Source organism: Ascaphus truei, chromosome 2 (assembly GCF_040206685.1).
Source record: "Ascaphus truei isolate aAscTru1 chromosome 2, aAscTru1.hap1, whole genome shotgun sequence".
Taxonomy (NCBI): domain Eukaryota; kingdom Metazoa; phylum Chordata; class Amphibia; order Anura; family Ascaphidae; genus Ascaphus; species Ascaphus truei.
The window spans coordinates 409257797-409277832 of record NC_134484.1 but is presented as its reverse complement, the minus strand read 5'-3'; the positions used below and the strand labels follow the sequence as shown (position 1 = coordinate 409277832).

Sequence of the window (20036 nt, the reverse complement as noted above, 5' to 3'; positions counted from 1 at the left end):
ACGCCTCCGCGCGGTCTACCACACCATGGACTCAGCCTACTGAGCTTTGAAACCATAAGTAGGACTCAGGCGGAAGTACCACCCCCTGTGTTCCTCAATGAATTATCCTCCTATCATATCATCAGATGGTCTGAGAGATCAGGTGGCGGCACCTCCGGTGGGAGACCATATTGCATTAGACAGGCAAAAAGAATAATAATACAATTGCGGCATGAATGCACCAAAGAGAAAGAAAACATTGAAAAAGTTAATACACTGATACGTTCCATTGTAAACACCAACTCTAAATAAGTACATGAACTTTAAATCTATTGAACTGTATCAGAAATATCTACACGCAATACAGTTCATGAAATATTTGAGTATACATTGGAACATATGCCACATGAAAAAAATATTATTGTATCCGATTGCATGTGTCAAAAATGTCTGTTAAAAATTGTAAATAAATTAAAAACAAACTAAACTAGTTCATCACTGTTAGACAACAATATAATATATTACATATTTGTAAATAAATGAATTCCACAAATCGTTGTTTTGATGGATCTATAGTAGGTAACTATTGGTGAAGAAACAAAAAATAAACTATGTTGGATGCCAAAGCATCATAATGTTATATGTTTCTATCTTAAAGATTACGGTAAAATGATATCTCTGTTAAGTTAATTAAAGGTATCTATATCACCAAAAGGACCAGGAAAACACTGGAAAACACATGGACTTCATATATCTGAATTTATAAGCAAGATGTGTTGCACCTTATATTTTATATTGAGTTTACTTTAGGGCTTGATGAGGGTGGTCTGATCTTCCTTGGATATATATCCATATATTCATCAGCAGTGTGAAGGGGGTGTACAGCATGGGGGAAAGGGTTTGAAATTAAAATTAACAAAGAGCTAGGGAGAAACATTACAAAAAAAATTGCTAGCAAGAAAAACCATATCAGCATTAAGTACTCTTGTTTTAGTATTAAAGAGCATAATCATTTTCAGTTTAAATGTTTTCCGTTCTTGAGTGCTTTTAAACCTTCCTTTGAAAATTTTGATGTTTAAATAATTTATGGAAGGATCTGGCTGTGAGAACTGATGTCCCACTGGAGTGCAGTATCTTCCTTCTTCATGGTGTGTTATTGTGTTTTTGTGTAGGTTAATTCTGGTTTGATGTTTTTGGTTAGTTTCACCAATGTAGCATCCATGGTCACATTTGCTGCATTGAATCATATATACCACATTCCTGGATGTTCCGAAGTATAATCCTTTAACATTGAGTGTTTTATGTTTGTGACTGGCTGTGGGATCTTGGCATATAGGTTTACAAAGTTTGTAGTGTGTGAAGTTGCATGGTCTTGTGCCATTCTCAGCATCCTTGAGTTTGTTATAAAGTTTTCTGTTGTCTAACTTCTGGCTGATGTTTGGCGGTTGCCGGAATGCAAGGATGGAAGTTTTGAGGAAGAGGTCTTTTAATGTTTCATTCTCTGTCAGCATGGGTTGCAGATCTTTGATTATTTTTCACACTCCTTCTAGGGCCGGGTTGTATGTAGCCACTAGTGGTACTGTATGCGTGCGGTTGTTTTTTTCTTGTTGTATTGGAGCAGGTGCTTTTGTGGGGCTTTAAGGGCAGTTCTGATTGTTTTGGCAACAGTCTTTGGCTTGTATCCCTTCTGTCTGAATGATTTAGTCAGTGTCTGTTCCTGTCTTCAGTGTCAGAGCATATGCAGTGATATCTTATAGCCTGGCTGTGTATGATGGCTCGTTTTGTATGAATGGGATGGAAACTGGTGTTATGGAGGTAACTACATCTGTCTGTAGGTTTCTTGTATAGAGATGTGTGTAGTTTCCCATTCTTCAATGTTGTGGAAGAGGTTGTATAAGGGTTGTGGAGGCATATGGTAAGGAATCCTGTTCCAAGATTTGATATAAAAAGATTGGCATATTGTGGTGCCATCCTGGTGCCCATTGCAGTTCCCATTAGTTGTAGATAAATGTCCTTGTTGAAGCTGAAGTAGTTGTGTGTGAGGATGTATTCTATCAATTTGGTAATTACTTCAGCACTGTATTTATGATCCAGTGGAGATGTTGCCAGGAACTGCAAGAATGCCTCAGTGCCATCCTTGTGGGGGATGTTTCTGTACAGGGATTCTACATCCATGGTAACTAGTAGTGTGTTAGATGTTGCTAAGTTTGTTGAGGAAATCTGTGGTATCTTGGTGTTTGTTACTAGTGGTTTTAGGATATTTTCCACTAGACCTGATATTTGCTCAGTGAATGTAGCCTTACCTGTTATAATTGCTCTGCCAGGGTTTCATGGTTAGTGGATTTTGGGAAGCATGTAGAAGATACAAATTCCTGGGTTGTTAGGTATTATTAGCTCAAATTCTGGTTGCAGGTGATTAGGGAAAGATTTGATGAGATTCCAGAGTTGCTTTGTACATTACTGGGTTGGATTATGGGTCAGGTTCTTGTGGTAGATGTTGTCTGTGAGCTGTCTGTTACCTTCTTCTATATATTTATTTGTGTCCATAACCACCACTTAGCACCTCGTTTATGTGCTGGTTTGATGGTTGTGGTTGGTTCGCAGTTCCTTGATCGCAGATATTTCTATGGGGGAAAGGTTGTACATTATTTTTTTTCTCGTGTGCTGAGGCCAATGAGGAAACTCGCAATCTGAAGCTCTCTATGTATGGTAGCTGTCTAGTTTGTCGCTGTGTCGTGTTGGTGGTGTGTTCCTCTTCTTCTTATTGTTCTCCATCATTCTGGGGGGGGATGGGGGTGCTCTTTTTTGTGGAAATATTCTTTCAGTCATAATCTCTTGAAGAATTCTTCTAGATTGGAGTATAATTGGATTGGATCCAGTTTAGTGGTGGGACAGATTATTAATCCCTTAGAGAAAATGGAAATATCAGGTTTCCAATGTCAGGTCTCCATTCAATTTCCAGTTCATAATTAGACAGGGTTATAACTCCCAGGCAGGCTGTCTGTTCTTCTGGGTTGATAGTGAGTATCTGTTTTGAAAAGCCATTTGAGGTTTCTAATTGTAAGTCACTTTCATGCTGGTAGTTAGTTGCTTTTATAGTAGCAAAGTTGATTGGCATTTAGTTAGTTTGAAATAGCGTATGTTGTGTCCATGGTCTGCTGTGATACTGAGAAAGATATTGTAGGTTATTCTGTTCCTTTTTTTTATTAAGTACAGCATCACTGGAGTTTCTTGTGCAGAGTTTGCATATCTTTTCCAGCTGATCAGTATTTGAAACCCTCTGCATTGGCAGGGTTGGGAGCATTATTTTGTTTTTGGCATTTTAATGTATGTTTCTTCCTATGTAGTTGATGAATCAGTTCATCGCTCAGTTAATGGAAAATTCAAAATCCTTTTGGTTAAAGGCACCAAATATTTTACTTTTATCATGCCCCTACCATTAATTCATCTGGGTCCTTGTTGGAATTTAGTTGAATTGGACTTAAAGTACGCCGGTGCTGAGGCCCAAAGTTACTAAATTATGCTTTCTGTTAGCAAGAGAGACAGGGATGGGTTTTATAAACAATAGCAAAATGTAGACACACAGATACCCAACAAGCTCTGAGGTGTATATATATATATATATATGTGTGTATATATATATATATATATAATGTGTTTGTTTCCTTTTTACAAGTCACTAATTTAACCACATCACTTAAGCGCTATTGGCAACCCACTTGAATAAGATACCAGAGGGGTTCTCATTGTAACCTAAATGCCCCTTCCATATGAACTGCAAAAACATGACCTGTCAAAACAGGTGTATATATTTATTTTAAAATAATACCAACACTAATAATATATTATTATTTGTGTGTGTGTGTGTGTATATAAGTCTCAAAAGGAGTGCTAGTGGGCATGGCTAAATGTACACAACAAAAAACAAACAAGGATGCCCAAAGCTCCTTCCAATGTGACAAAAATACACAGTGCAATACCTATATATTCTCTTGAAAAAGGGGTCATTTAGTTTAACCCTTTGGCCAAAGCGTCTTAAGCCTGCTAGCCAACTTCAAGGCATGGCTGTTAGCAGGTCCTAACACTAGCAAAATGTAGTCAGCAAGTTACCTGATGCATATATGATGTCATTTTACATACTTTTTATATGTCACTTCAACCAAAAGTCCAGGTCAAGTGCTAACTAAAAACATTTGTCAAATAGAGCAAGCTTGGAAATAGATCTTCCATTTGACACAGAGTGTAAAGGATGGGCTATTAAACGCTGAATGGCTCCAGCCCAGTGTAATACAGTGCACAGTACACGATATAAATGACTTGTAGCTGAAAATACAACAATGGAAGGTACATTATTGAGCCCTTGGCAAGAAGACTGTAGATTTTATGATCACCTCTTATTGGCAGTCTAATTGGGTGGGGCAGGACTCCTACTTTCTGTTCCCCATAATATTACCATTTCCCGAGATGGTGTTCAAAAGTACTACCTACTGAACTTGGCACTGCTGCATGATAAAAACATTGATGTCTTTGTTAAACACCGGGAGGGAAAGCCCTGAAGTGGAAATAGTTAATTATTTTAGGCTGGATGGTTCGCCAAGACTCCTCCAATGATGACGTCTGTGGCACTGAAGGGAATGAAGATACGCACAATGCATTTCCCATCCATTAAAAGAAAATACATTTACATACAGTATGAAAAATGACCTTCTGTAAAATGTATCTGCTCTTCTGACCCCAGACCCACAAGCTAAACTTCCTTTCCCAATGTCAATGTAGTGTCAGTTGAATTAATAATGTGCACATTTGCAGTGAAAATGAATAGTACATATCCACTGCAAAGTAACCCATGTTGTTGCATATTACTTCAAGGTCATTATATTGTCATGTTAATCCCTTTGTGGCACCGCTTCCTTTCCTGTTGCCCTTCTATGTTATTTCCTGTCTCACTAGTGTATCTTGATTTTATTTGTTTTTAGTGTTTTAAATTTTTTCATCCGCCTTTTTATACAGGAAGTTAAAAATATATATTTTCATAAAGGTCAAACTAACTTCTGGAAACTATTTGCCATTTTCTTCTCTACAACATGACAAGGATGTTGAGAATGATAGAAAAATGAAACGCAGATCAGAAATCACTGTACTATACAAATGCCGAAAAGAAACTTCAGCCCAGACTCACTAAGTTCTCTTAGCCTTACTACAGCAAATAATGTGATGTTAACCGGGAAATACTCTTGTAAAAAGAATGGCGTTACTTGCAACTGCTGTTATTGTAAATTACATGTAAATGAGCTAATTATAGCCTAAAATATAGTAATAACATATTCACTGAGCTCCACTAAGGTTAATGCCAGGAAATAAAGTCATACCTAACTCAGACCCACAGATCTTTTGTTGGAGCGGAGATAGAGAGGAGAGCTTCCTCTTTCTCTCTCCTGCAAAAGCCCTATTTTAGGGTCTCTATGGGAGTAACGCCAAGGCTTAAATAACATCCTGTAATTGGAAGATAACACGGAGTAATAGTCCCACATAATAATAATAGCATGTTCTTGTATAGCGCTACTAATTGTACACAGCGCTTTACAGAGACATTTTGCAGGCACAGGTCCCTGCCCCGTAGAGCTTACAATCTATGTTTTTGGTGCCTGAAGCACTGGGAGATAAAGTGACTTGCCCAAGGTCACAAGGAGCCGACACCAGGAATTGAACCAGGCTCCCCTGCAACAATCTCAGTGTCAGTCAGTGTCTTTACTCACTGAGCCACTCCGTCTCATACCTATGCTAATAAGTTTCATTTACGGCTATTATTTTTGCACATCTTAGTGAATTAGACATTAACTCAGGAAAAATAATGTACTTTACTGTTATAGGTAATGTCACGTTATTTACCCTGATCCGAATGAAGCCCTTATAGTCTTAACCAGTGGTTTAAGTGTTATAGGATGAGGGAGGGGAAGAGGGGTGAGTAGGGGGTTAAAGAGCACCACTATTACTTTCTTTTTAACAAACCAACTTCAGCTATTCTTCTTTCTTTGTTTGGTTGTATAAAGTAACTGAATAGTTTATTGGCACTTCCGCTGTGATGTTCACTTAGGGATTTATTCAATTTGGTACAAAGTCTGTGATCGGCCAAAAACTGCAATCAAAATTCATGTCAGTTTTCAGCTAGGCACAGTGCAATAAGGAAGTTTTTAATGCATTGCCTACCCTTCTTGCATTCAATGACTCAGGACTCATGGTCTCTGACATGGTGGTCTTCAAAGACTTTAGCGGTGGTCCCTAAAAACCCCATCAGTATTGTCTTCATGAAGTTCTCTCCTGCAATCAATGGCTTTTCTGTACCAGCCAGCATATCAGTCCTGAAAGCGTCTTTTATTATGCAGATAGATACAGTATATAAAAATATTTTGATTTAGAACGATATGTAGTCTAAATGAGTATTACTGAAGGGATCTGCATTCAGGAAACAATTGAGAACCATTGGGTTAAACTATTTTACAGGAATAAATTATACTTTTATTCAGTGATACTTTTAGTGATGTTATTTACATACTGAGCCACAAACTTCCACTTTTTAGTGAAACAATAAAATGCTCCATTTACAATACATACTGATACTTAAAGGAAAACTGTAATCAAATCTTAATGTGGCATAACTGTACTGTCCATCTCATTATGCAATATCCAATAATTTTCTTTAAATTCAATTAGTCTCTATCCATAAAACGAATTCATTCTAAATGTTTTGTAGCAGGACCTTCATTTTAAATGTGTGTATGCTGATAGCTCTTAATATTTTCTGCCTTACTTTCAATTTGACAAAGGCCCCATGGGCTGAAACGCGTCAGAGGACCCGTTAGCACACTGTCTTAATAAAGCTTTTTCTAGTTAGTCCATCAGCCTTCCTTCGTTTTTCTATTTTGGCTGTGCTGCACCTGTACCTCCTGTGGGAGGGTTTCCTCTGCCTTTTTAACAAAGATTGTCAATGGGATTACATAGACAAATGGGAGACCCTGCTACGGTTGACCAGGACATGGAGCCGCCAGTCGATTGCATTTTCTAGGTGTGCTAGGGAGTATAGTGGATGGGGAACTGCACACGGACATACGGTATCTAGAAAACCCACAGAAACTGGAAAGCTCTCTACATAAGATTAAGGGCCAATTCAAAACATTGTGATTGTTTCCAGTAAGATGGTCCACAGTCAGTCCCTAAGAGCCACCGATAGGCTGAGTTCTCATTGCAATATATCGCTAAGCAAGTTGTGATAATTAGAGACAGGTTAATTGGTTAAATTAGAGAACTCTTGAAAAATGTTGGTAGCCCTCCAAAGACTGAACTTGGACCATTCTTCTTTAGAATACATTGAGCGTTGCTGCCAGATAAAGGTTAATCTGTTTACTATATACAGTAGTAGTATTAGTGAAATCAAATTCCATATTGAGTTATTTAGCTCAGTATTTAAATGAAGGAACAGCTATTTGTGTTGACATTGCTGTATGTCGTATGAACAGACGTACCTTTTTACATAAAGATCAAATTTGATGCTGTGTGCATTTTCAAAACGCTGGACACCAAATCGCAAACCAACTGAGAGCTGAAACGCAGACAGGCAGAAAACATGTCAGTAACGGATCAGATCATACTTTTCGTGAGATTAATAACATACAGTATATCCTTTGCTGGCAGAGAGGCCAACAATACACTATAATGGAAGCAAAAATGAAATAACAAATCGGCTCGATCGTCAATGAATGAAAATGCACTAAGTGATACCTTGTATGTGATTGATACATTTAAAAATGGCTTCTTGTAACGTTATAGATTTATAAAATGAATGAAATTCTGTAGAAACCTAAATATAAGCTGCAATCTAAAAGCAGCCTGTCTCCTGCAATGGCATTAGTAGTAGTACAACAATTATATTCTGAAGAATCCAGCGCTCTCCCCAGAGTTCAGGAATGTTATTTCAAATGTTAATGAAAATATTTTCAACATTTTTCCATGACGTTGACTGATAACCTAAATACTTGGATGAAATGGGCCAGGAAAATTAGAAACCATTTTAATCAGGGAGAAGGCTAAGGAAAATAGAAAAAACAAACAAGTATTCATTAATAATTTCAACATGTGATTTAATGCAATTGCTGCTTACATTGCCCGTGTCAGACTTTCTTGTTCTTATATCAAACATTCTTGTTCCTATAACCCTATATAGAAACCTTTAGGATCATCCTGCATACTCAGGTTAAAGCGGATTCTTAATCTCGAGCACCTATTCAATGTGCCGTGAAGCCGCTTCCCAGTCTTGGAGAAGAGTTCAGCTCTACGGAAATTAATGGGAATAACATGTAATCTAGTTTTAAAAAGCGAATTCAGTCCATATAGAATAATGCCTGTAGTTTGCTGCGGCCAGTTGGGAACAAGAACCCTACAATGTAAAAGGTTACGGTTTGCAGGCAGAATCCTTTTAAAGGTGAATAAAAGAGACAGCAAAGCTTTAATTCACCACACGAGTTTTAGGAAAAGTGTAAGGTGCAGAGTGTCTGAATAGTCCTAAGTCTTATTGCATGTTAAGTCCAATTCCTTCAGTGCCTTAAATCTCATTAATGTGTATAGATGTACGTATAGAACTTTAACTAGTCCAACGGTGCAGTAATCCTAACACTAGACACCCCTAGCACATTTTGTGGTACAAACTCCCATCCGCAGACCGCAGTTCTTAAAAATTTGTAAACATTTTTTTTTAAATGAACAGGTACTAAAAAAATAAAGATAGTTAGATATTTACATAGTTACATAGTTACCTGATTCCACGAGGTTGAAAAAAATACATATTCCAATCAAGTTCAACCTATGCTAAATGTAGACGACTGATACTTATCCTATATTCGTCTCAATTCTACTCATCACATTTAACTTCATTCTTCTATTCAAAAGATACATTATTATTTTGCTATATGTTTCCCATAGTTGTACTATGTTGTCTAAGTAGTCCAAAGCAGTGAAGATCAGGCTTCTGAAATTCCATAAGCAATACCAATCAGCCACATGTTCTTCAGTTCTTTAAATGTCATAACACACAATGTAGCCAAACCAGCTGGGATCCGCTTACATTTGTTGTAGCCACCATAGGATTTCCAAGGTCACACACTACCATCCGAGTCTCGTTTTCCATTTTGTATTCGCAGTTAAGTTGCCGCAATCCCTAAGAAAAGGAAATCATTACATTTTGCCAAAAGGTGAGAGGAAATGATGCCTGGTTGTATGAGGAAACACTGGACAGAATTTAATTTTGATCACCTGTTTTGTTTGGTTCATGCAGCCTCGCCCTCTGGGGAAAGGGACCCTGATGTAGTCAGAGTTTTGTGACCATTGTTTAGATGAAAAACGAATTGTTACTCTAAAGTCAAAAAGTGGCAAACGTAATATTACAGGATCTCTCCGGTTAATGAGTTACGGTAAGATAGAAAATTGGGATGTGATGTGAACTCAACGCACCAATAGCAGTATCACTGTAACAGCACCTTCAATGGAGTAGTGACCTTCTGCACTAACACTGTGTAACCCAACATCCTATAAATGGACGTGTGTACATCTCCTTTCCATTCATATTCCTGCTACCTAACTGTGCTTCCTCTCCTTCACTTTCAGCTTTGGAAACGGAGCAAAAATAATTGTTAGAGTGGTCTGCTATACCTTTGTCACAACTAGACTGTTCCCTACTGTCTTTAGTCTTACTATTCCTCCATTTGTTTTTCTCCTTTCATTTCTATACTTAAAAAAGGTGTTGTCCACCTTCCTTACTGACTGGGCTATTTTTTCTTTTGCTTGGGCCTTTTGCGCATCTGATTATTTGCTTAGCCTCCTTCTCCCCAGCCTGATATAGTTCTCTATCTTCCTCCCTCTGAGTCTGTCTATATTTCTTAAAAGTTATCTCTGCCACCTCTTTTGAGAAGCATATTGCCTTTCTTTTAATTGTTCTTTTTCTAACCTGCCTGACACAAATGTCTATTGACTGTAATGCATTGTTAATTATACGTAGAAAGCAATACAATCAATCCCCATCCCTCCCCCCTCCTACCCCCCTCACCCCCCAAAATAAATTCCGGAGTCCTATCCTGAAAAAGGGGAGTCACTGTAATTGCCAATAGTGGACATGGTTTTAGTCGTACATCAATGTAGTTTTTAGTTTTTTTGCAATTAATGCATTGAGCTAATTCTAAGTTATAACCTCAATAAGGTAATCTTAAAAACAGCTAAGAAAACAAAAAGCAAAAGGAGAATAAGGGGGGGGGGGGGGAGGGGGGTAGAACCTCTATGTTTCCGCCATCGTCCTTTTCTTAAATGGAAGAATTTAGCATTGTGTCCTTTTAAAGGTCGCTTAAAGTAGTCTGCCAAGACCTCATGTCCCAAAAAAGTAGATTTCCCATTAGAAAACCAAATAGACCAGCAGATATGAAGGAGCCAACTCTCTGCGGGGAATAGAACACTCCCTTATAGGAATTGTATCTGTCATTTGGAAAGCATAGACAGGAAACAGACTGGCCAGAGGTTAACACTACAACATTGCTGTGCTTATAGTGCCAGTTCTTCCCAGAAAATTATTTCTTGTAACTAGACATATAAAAGTACTCACTTCTTATTCCCATTGTGTAGCTTCTGTGGAGCTACTTAGATTTCAAAGAATTTAAAAACTATACTGTAAGCAAAGTTCCCAATTCACAAATACTAGAAGTATCACACAATTTCCCATGTGGAATCATGTTTGACACAACAAGTACAAGTAAAGCTAAGGGTGTAGTTCTACTGATGTCAACTGTGTCACTGCCACTCTCTGTGTTTATTATACCATGCCCAAACTTCAACTCTGCAGGGTACCTTACACCAGCCCTAGTTTCCATTCTGCAGGGTACGCTCCACCTGTGTTACATCCTTGATTGAGCTGACTGTCAGAGAAAGGCTCCTTTAAGAATAAGGCTTTTTACTAGCATAGTGTGTGCTGTAGTGTGAACATTTTGGTTATACGGTATGTACGTTTCTTCTCTTAGGATGGGTTACTTGGAGTAGGAAAACTAAAAATGTCATTGGCATTAACAGAGCAAACAACTCACCTCCTTGTCCATAAAAGAGCAGGAAAGTGGCACTACAGCCTTACATGTATATTTCCTAAAATTGTTATTTTTTTTTAAACTGCAGCCCAAGCAATATCCTACAGTACATGTGTTTTAAAAATACTGTACTATGAGAAAATACTTATAGCATTTTTTAAAACAACTCTGAATGCCTTTTTTTATGTATTATAATATAACAAGGCTTTTCTGTTTCTATTGCAACCATTTACAAAGTCACAGATACTGAGTGAATACTCCGCTGCAGCAGCCATTTAGTGAACCCTGAGCCGAATCGTTGCCGCTCGATCACAGGAGAACGGTAACTTAGCTAATTACTTATCATTGTGTGAATTGTATTGGTGCACATATTTAAGGGGGGGGGGGCGGGAACGGCAGCTTGTACTGCTGCTTTAAACTGAACATGAGATGTTTTCATGCAGTATGTCCTACATACTTGTACAGTATTTTAATTTGAATGAACGCCATATGCTATATGGCTTTGGCCGGTGTATTGGGAAAAACTATCTTTGACACCATACTGTACTTACATATAGTTCAAGAAAGGAAAATTGCAAAAGGGTTTATCTGCATATTCCTACTGCATATTGGTATCAATAGCATGGAGCACTCACAGTACTGAAAAGCGCCTGCCAAGGGTGCTCACTGAACTGACTCCGCACGCAAGGAGGGTTTGTACATCTAATAAAAATAGAAAAGTGTGGCACCCCTCTGGTCTGAATGAAAAAAGGTATTGAATTATTGAAAAGATAGTTTAACATTTCATCAGAGGAGGAGCATGCTTTTCACTTCCTATGTTGGGCATTTGGATTATAAAATTATTGTATGATTTTGGGTCGGTATTTCTTTAGGTTTTAGACCCTGTCGGGAATGTTACATGTAAAACAAATATGTGAAATGCTCACCCAATTATATTGCTTAGTATTTTATGTAGTGGATTTATTTGCCAACATCTGCAGGGCAGACACTGGGATTAATAAATCAGTTAGTGTTGTGAGCAAACAAGGAATCTCAAGCCACCACCTTTTAATTCTGTTTTTTATTTGAGATGATAAATACTTGTTGAAAACGTCTGGCTTCTGGTACATGACACTAAGTAAAGCCGTGTGAGGTATTCATGATCAGAAAAGGCTTGGGCATGAGCCAAAGAGTAAAACAAATGCAAGAAAAGTGACCTCTGGGGAGGAAACATATGAATATAAAGTAAATGATGAAAATATTGGGCACCTCTGCTTAGAACAAACACTTAACATGTGTAAACAAGGTAGTTCTTTTTGGCTATAGTAGTTCTTTGGCTTCTTGTAGCTTTCGTCGACTACAGTAGATAAATAAAATATCCCAATTATTACCATTCCTCTCCTGTTATACTACATGCAGACGCTTCCTAATAGTGGGAAATTAATTTGTGTTCAATTTGTCTTTCATTTGTAATTATCACATATCCATGGCAGTTATGTTTTGGTATATTCTAGCACATTGGAAGTACCCACATTTTAAGTCCATTGACAATCTGTGGTAGTATTATCATATAGTGAGTAACCTGACTCTTTCCCAACATACTCAGTTCTCCTTTATTCTACCTCTGAAATTCAAAGTAAACACCTGAAATGTATTCAGGGCCCTACAGCTAAAAGGGAATTATTTATGCCGCTGCAAATCTGGTGCAAAACTACTGCACTAGATTTATCAAAGATAAAAATCCTTTTGGTTTCAATGGGAAACATTTTTCTTTCTATGTTTGGTGCAGTTTTTTCCTTGGTTTGTGCAGCTGGGAGATTTTGGTTCATGCCGCCCAAAGTACAGTACATCACACTCATGAACCACCAACACAATAGAACAGCGATGATATCATATTGCCTGCAATGGTAGCATACATTATTAAGAAAATGTGGTGAAGGAGATTTGGCGTCACAATTGCCGTTTTATTTTGGACAAAAATACAGTGTCTGTTAATGATAAAAAAAATATACCCGCTTACTGGATGTAAGATTGTGCACATGTTGCAGATTTTTTATAGTGCAACATAAATAATGACAGCATTTCCATTTCTACTTACAAGTAAAGCTATTTAACTACAAGATCAAAGCATCTAGTATACTTGTTTGAAAATATATTGTTTTGCCATTGGGAAGAAGTACATAATTTAAAACACAATATTGTTACCCATTTTTTTCATACAGTTTCAGCAGAGCCCTATTTATTCTTCTCAAATAACATTCTACGGTAATACTGTCACTGCTGACAAGACTTATGTCTAGACCAACTTGTACATTTTAATAGAAAATAAATGGCTTTGTTATTTTAGGAATATAATTCAATCTCTTCTGTTATCAAATAAAACACATGATGATCAGTGAAAAACCTTTTAAGACTTGAGCAGCGTAGTTCAATTTGACACACCTCAACAAATATCCTCTCTGTAAACTATGATATCCCATGTTTTCATGGCTAACAGGATATAGATGACAATGAGCTTTATCTTGAAAGGATAGGATATGCTGTTTTAGATTAGCAGACTTTTGGTTACTTAAGCATTTCTTTGCCAGATGTTTCTGCTATGTACTTCAGACCCCTCTGGCAGTGAAAGGGTTTAGTTGGCAATGTGCTTTTATACTGACAAGCTTTTGAGCCACCCCAAATCTCTAGTTTCTCATGGTCAATGCGTTGCAGTAATTACCTCCATGTTGCGCTCAATGCCCACGTAATCTGCTTCTGGGGGTATGTTCATGCGTAGCTCTGCCTCATAAGCACCATCCCCATCGTTCCTTGCATTTATGATGAGGAGAATGTGGTTCTCTTCTCCGATGATTAGTTGCTTCTTGTCACTATAGAATTGGGAATCCATGTAAAAACAGGTGGTCTTAAAAACATTTTGAACAAAAGAAACTTCCTTTCAGTGTAATCCTGAGTACTTGGATAGTGCCCCTTAAATGGAATACACTTTCTTATCAGTTAGTAAGTAGATCACTTGTTATAGCTGAAGTCTTTACAAAGTAAAAAAATATAGCAGTGTTATGTACATGAAACAGAATAATAGAGGACAATTATATATGAAGAGCGTTGTCTTTCACTGAGATGCCTAACACATATATATTCATTCCTACGCACTCCATCATATATTTGTAATGCTCTTATGTGTTTAAATTATAGGGAAACTACATATATAATAAAGTGTCTGTATGTACCTTATGTGAGCACTGATTACATGGTTAGCATTATATAATAAGTAATGAACACATACATTAATACAAATACGACTACTTCTAATAATGGAGGTACATTAGCACATCACGGTGGCAAAATGGGCAAAAATGTAGCAAACTTAAAACAATATATTTTGTACCTAGGACCATCTTAGAATAACAAATCTTTAAATAATTCCAGGAATGTACTGTCTGAAAATGTTTTTACTGAGCCCCTAAAAATAAACACCTGGGACTCCCTTCGTACGGACAAAAAAATAGCTTCCTCAAAGAACGTAGAAATGTAACAAAGCAACTACAACAAATTGTCACCTGCAAACCAGGTCTATGACATGGGATACATTGTGTTGCAGTTTTGCAGCTGGGAGACTTTAGGGAATAGAGTAGGCTGTTGTGTTGGATGTGGGTATTAGGAATGTCTACGGCATTAGAATTGCCAATCATTGCAGAGGTTTAATAATGTGTTGCTTGTCTGGCAGACAATGATCTTGAACACTGGAAGAGTGTTGCCATGTACTGTATTGATTTGCATTACAGCATGTTCTATTCCAGGAGTTCGTAGCATGCACAGCTGTCTTTATTTCTCACTTCTCCAGTCACTGCCTTTTGACAATGAACATATTAAAGCAATAAGAATACATATTTCTGTGGCAAAAGTCATTTATCCCTAAAGTATAGAAATCTGTTAGCGCTGGGCACTGTATTATATTATAGATGCATTTGTCACCTCTTTAGTAGATATGTACAAATGTTTTCCAATGTGTATGTTGTGCTTTTGTGAAATTATTGTAAAATTTCACACTTGCTCAACAATATGTGAAAATGGCAGTATAAAAGGTCATGTGAGTGCAGTATAAAAGGTCATGTGAGTGCAGTATAAAAGGTCATGTGAGTGCAGTATAAAAGGTCATGTGAGTGCAGTCTAAAAGGTCATGTGAGTGCAGTATAAAAGGTCATGTGAGTGCAGTATAAAAGGTCATGTGAGTGCAGTATAAAAGGTCATGTGAGTGCAGTCTAAAAGGTCATGTGAGTGCAGTCTAAAAGGTCATGTGAGTGCAGTCTAAAAGGTCATGTGAGTGCTGTATAAAAGGTCATGTGAGTGCAGTCTAAAAGGTCATGTGAGTGCTGTCTAAAAGGTCATGTGAGTACAGTCTAAAAGGTCATGTGAGTGCAGTCTAAAAGGTCATGTGAGTGCAGTCTAAAAGGTCATGTGAGTGCAGTCTAAAAGGTCATGTGAGTGCAGTCTAAAAGGTCATGTGAGTGCAGTCTAAAAGGTCATGTGAGTGCAGTCTAAAAGGTCATGTGAGTGCAGTTTAAAAGGTCATGTGAGTGCAGTCTAAAAGGTCATGTGAGTGCAGTCTAAAAGGTCATGGGAGTGCAGTCTAAAAGGTCATGGGAGTGCAGTCTAAAAGGTCATGGGAGTGCAGTCTAAAAGGTCATGGGAGTGCAGTATAAAAGGTCATGTGAGTGCAGTATATAAGGTCATGGGAGTGCAGTATAAAAGGTCATGTGAGTGCAGTATAAAAGGTCATGTGAGTGCAGTATATACGGGTTGTGCGAGTGTCAAATAAGCCTTGCGAATTTAAGCTAAAATGTTGTCTAGCATTGCTCTTTTTTTTTTTTGGTGCATGTTCAAAACAGTTGCAACTGTCCTACTAATAGGAAAAGCAGAACGATCCTCGTTGACAGTGTATTTATTACAGTGCGGCTCTCCAGGTTTGGAATAATGAACAATAATGTTTCTTTTTAACAGGATAACTTAAGTCCCAGAGGGGCACAAAGGCAGTTCATGTGTTGTCCCCAAACTGCTCTGGATGACAACTATTCTCCCATGAGGCTAAAGATGTAACGTTTATAGCTAAACAACCAAAATAAAAATGTTTACTATAACTGTCTACAGCAGGAGACGTGTTCACGTTCTTCAATGTGCAGTATTGGTGATACTTTGCCGTCAGGAAATGTAGTTATTTTGTTGTTGACTACACAGAGTGCGATGGGCGGTGATGTCATAATAATCACTTAAAAGCTTTGCTATTTTGGTCTACTTAATAGATATGTCCCTTTGTTGTCTAATGTTTGTCTTATACAGGAAATGGCATAATAGCAAATATACATACACTGAATAGCAGACTGCAAGTCTGTCGTACCGTCTGTCTCTGTTATACTGTAGCTCTGTGGAGTCGCCAGTAGTCATAGTTCATGGGATGAATAACCGTACTACTGGTATTACTCGGAGAAAAAGATCCTTTGTAGATTGTGATATCTTTTATTAGAACATGACTTTTAATGCGAATGAGGTCTACATGGCTAATTGCTTCTGATCTGAATATGGTGGAGAATGTACTGTTTTGTTTTCATTAAGACATACTAAAAATCACAATGAAAGTTAAAATGTATACAGAATGAAGCAGGACCGTTTTCACTCAGACGGTAGCTGATATAAGTTCTTTCTTCCCTGCTCTTGTGGTCATTTACTTAAGCCAACACACAACCATTACACTAAGGAGTATGAACTATGAGTGTTTATAATAGAAGGAAAGCAACACTTAAAGCATTTGTAATGTGACAATGCATGGCATGTGTGGGGGTTTTTTCTCACTGAGGAAAAAATGCAGAATTTGAGCCTCTACAATTAACACATGGATATTTCATTTTTTTTTTTGTGTATTTTCTTTACCCTTCTAAAAATGCGTGCCCTTGTTATAGAAGAAACCCACTTAATGTTACATTTCAGAATTTGCCATTACCATCACCATCCAAAACAAATCAAATAGATTGGGGGCTATAGCACATTGTAACAGCTTTGCTTCTGCATGTTTTACACCTGCGTTCTATTAGAAACGAGTCACTCAATGTTTATTTATTTTAACTTACGATCGCGCTGAAAGTTTCAGGTCAGGAATGCACATATTATCTTCGCCACAGTCCAGCAGAATGTGTGCCTACATTGGTGAAACATTAATCAGTGCCCTGAAAGATGTTTGCTGTTACGTCATCTTAAGAAACATTTCAATACTAGCAAGTCCTGCAGAACAAATCTCCGAAAGGAATAATAAAAGTTACTTCAATTATTTGATTGAATTATTCGGATCGGATTTGGATCATTTTGTAAACATTATCGCAGATTTTTTTGGGTATAATCTCTTCTCCATACCCCTTTTTTCCTTTCTTTCTTCACCCTATATAGCCCCCTCATTAACATCTTATACATTTTTTGTATATATCAATATAAAATTATTAAATATATTTTGTTACTTTACTTTTATGACCCTAAAAAGACTTTAATGTATGCATTTTCTATGACATTGAAGCAGGGGTCCCCAGAGCTGAACTCCGGGGACCCCCTGCTTCCAAAGATACTTCTATAGGGGGTGCTGGTATCTCTCTGGAGTTTAAATGTCTAGGTCACGTGTGCCAATAGGAAGCTGCAAGGGATGATGTTATGGCTTCCTATTGACCTGCGTGACGTGGGGGCTATAAATCCGCCATTTCATTAGGCACACAAGTTCCCTGGCTGCAGAAACACTGGCACCCCCAACATAGGTAAGTATCTCTTGAAGCAGGAGGTCCCTGGAGCTGAAATTAACACCGTTCAGCTCCAAGACCCCCTGCGTCAATCCTATCAAAACTTAAATCACGCTACACTTTACTTTAAACATTTTTTTTTTATAGAATATGTTTCAGGGAATTGCTGTTTTAAGTCACATTGTATTATTTTCCATTTCTGACGATACTGAATTCAGTAGCCAGAGGAGATTAACATGTCAGACTAGGGGTACATTGAGTAGTAGATAGATCATTTATTTTAGGGATCGCTACATGAAGCCATATCAGAGATGTTGAAAAAAGTAGTTTTAAAGTGTCCGTTAAAAAATGTCTATACAGTACCTGCTCCTGAATATTAGTTTCCTTGTAACGATTTAATATTGGTCTTAAATCCAGGGCACCCAAAAAAGCCGATTCATCCAAACTGTAATTCAAGTTGACACTGATTGGAGTGAGCTTATCTCGAAATTCCGTTTCTTCCTGTAGGAGAAAGAAGAAAGCAACACAATGTGGCTGTGACGCAGTGTTCACTCTGGATAATGTCAACTACAGTATTTGAAATGTCTTTCACCTCTCTTCATATGTCACATACAGTTATTAACGTTAATGCTTGTCCAATTGCATCAGTATACAGTATATTTTTTAACCGCCTTCACAAACCTAATGCAACCTCACTCATCATAAAAATCTGTCGACATTTTGACTGCATTTATTAAGAATTGTTTACACAGATAGATCGTTACAAAGAACAACCGATTAGCTTGGTTTTTCCACATCAAAGGTGTTCTACTTGATGCAAGATGTCTAACCTACCCCAGACCTGTGTGGATTTGTTCTCTATGAAATTTACTGTCTTGCAGTCCCGGGAAGGTGAGATCTCTGGGCGAGATTTTCCTTGTGAAATTAAGTCTTGGAGATCAATGAATAACAAATATAATTTTATGAGATTTCTTCATTTGCATACAAAATGTGCATACCATACAGATTGCCACAGCCAGAACAAAATTGTGAATTAAAATGCATTTTTTGCAGTTAGGATGGAAAAGAACTATTAAATTAATATGACACAATGAGTTTCCATGCAAACATGTACAGTTTACACAATAACCCCCTTTATTTTTTTAACTTGCTTGTAATCTCAATTTGGAATTTGACAGGAGAATTTAACGTAGGAATAATAGGTATATGACCATCGGAGAGGTGTAGAAAGATTAAGGCTGCAGACCAAGCAATATCCTACATGTGTGTGTTTTGGTAAATAAATCAATTCTGTACTGAGAAAATACTTGTAGCATTTAAAAAAACAAAAAAAACAAAACCACTATGAATGACATTTTTAATGTATTATAATGTAACAAGCATTTTTTGTTTCAATAGCAACCATTTACAAAGTCACATCCCGTTCCTCTTCTGAAACATGCTCAGACACACCCGTTTTTGCACTCTCTCTAGCAGTGCACCAATTGTATCTAGTGACTGCCTGGTCACATGATCTTCCTACAGAACTTTGCATCTTTGGTCCTCTTCTGCTGCACTCACAGCCCGAGCTGAATCTTTGCCGATCGATCACAGGAGAACGGGTCGATCGGCAATTTATCTAATTACTTATCATTGTGTGGATTGTATTGAAGCACATATTAAAAGGGGGGTGGGTGTGGGGGGAGGAATGGCAGCTTGGACTGCTGCTTTAATGTGTGCCTTCCTCGTGCATGTATAACAACCCCTCCTTTTCGGTAGCTTCATACGAAGAAAATATAAAATGATTTAATTTAGGTATATCTTGCCACACTCTGAGGAAGGTCACACTTTGATGACCGAAACGTTGGATGCAGTGCCATGTATTTCTATTGAATACTCTGTTTTGTTTATATCATGGAAGCGTTTGGATTTTTTAAGAACATTCCCTTCCCTCCGGTAAACACTAACATCTATTCCAGGGGCGGCCAACTCCACTCCTCAGTGACCACCAACAGGTCAGATTTTAAGTATATCCCTGCTTCAGCACAGGTGGCTCAATCAGTCGCTCAGTCAACGACTGAGCCACCTGTGCTGAAGCAGGGATATCATAAAAACCTGACCTGGTGGTGGCTCCTTGAGGATTAGAGTTGGTCACCCCTGATCTACAGTATACAAACATCCATAATTCTTCCCTCAGAAGGAACACAAAGCGTTATTT

The 20036-nt window shown here is 37.7% G+C and overlaps 1 protein-coding gene across 2 annotated transcripts in view; it reads right to left on the bottom strand.

Moving 5' to 3' along the window:
• Positions 1 to 20036, bottom strand: part of ITGA8 (integrin subunit alpha 8) — a 191623-nt gene that overhangs the window by 71041 nt on the left and 100546 nt on the right. For both annotated transcript variants that reach the window (XM_075587420.1, XM_075587421.1), the window contains 5 exons: positions 18203 to 18340; positions 17189 to 17256; positions 13789 to 13936; positions 9095 to 9187; positions 7500 to 7576 (listed from right to left, as the gene is read on the bottom strand). In XM_075587420.1, the coding sequence (XP_075443535.1) occupies positions 7500 to 7576; positions 9095 to 9187; positions 13789 to 13936; positions 17189 to 17256; positions 18203 to 18340 (524 nt within the window). The remainder of the gene's footprint in view (positions 1 to 7499; positions 7577 to 9094; positions 9188 to 13788; positions 13937 to 17188; positions 17257 to 18202; positions 18341 to 20036) is intronic.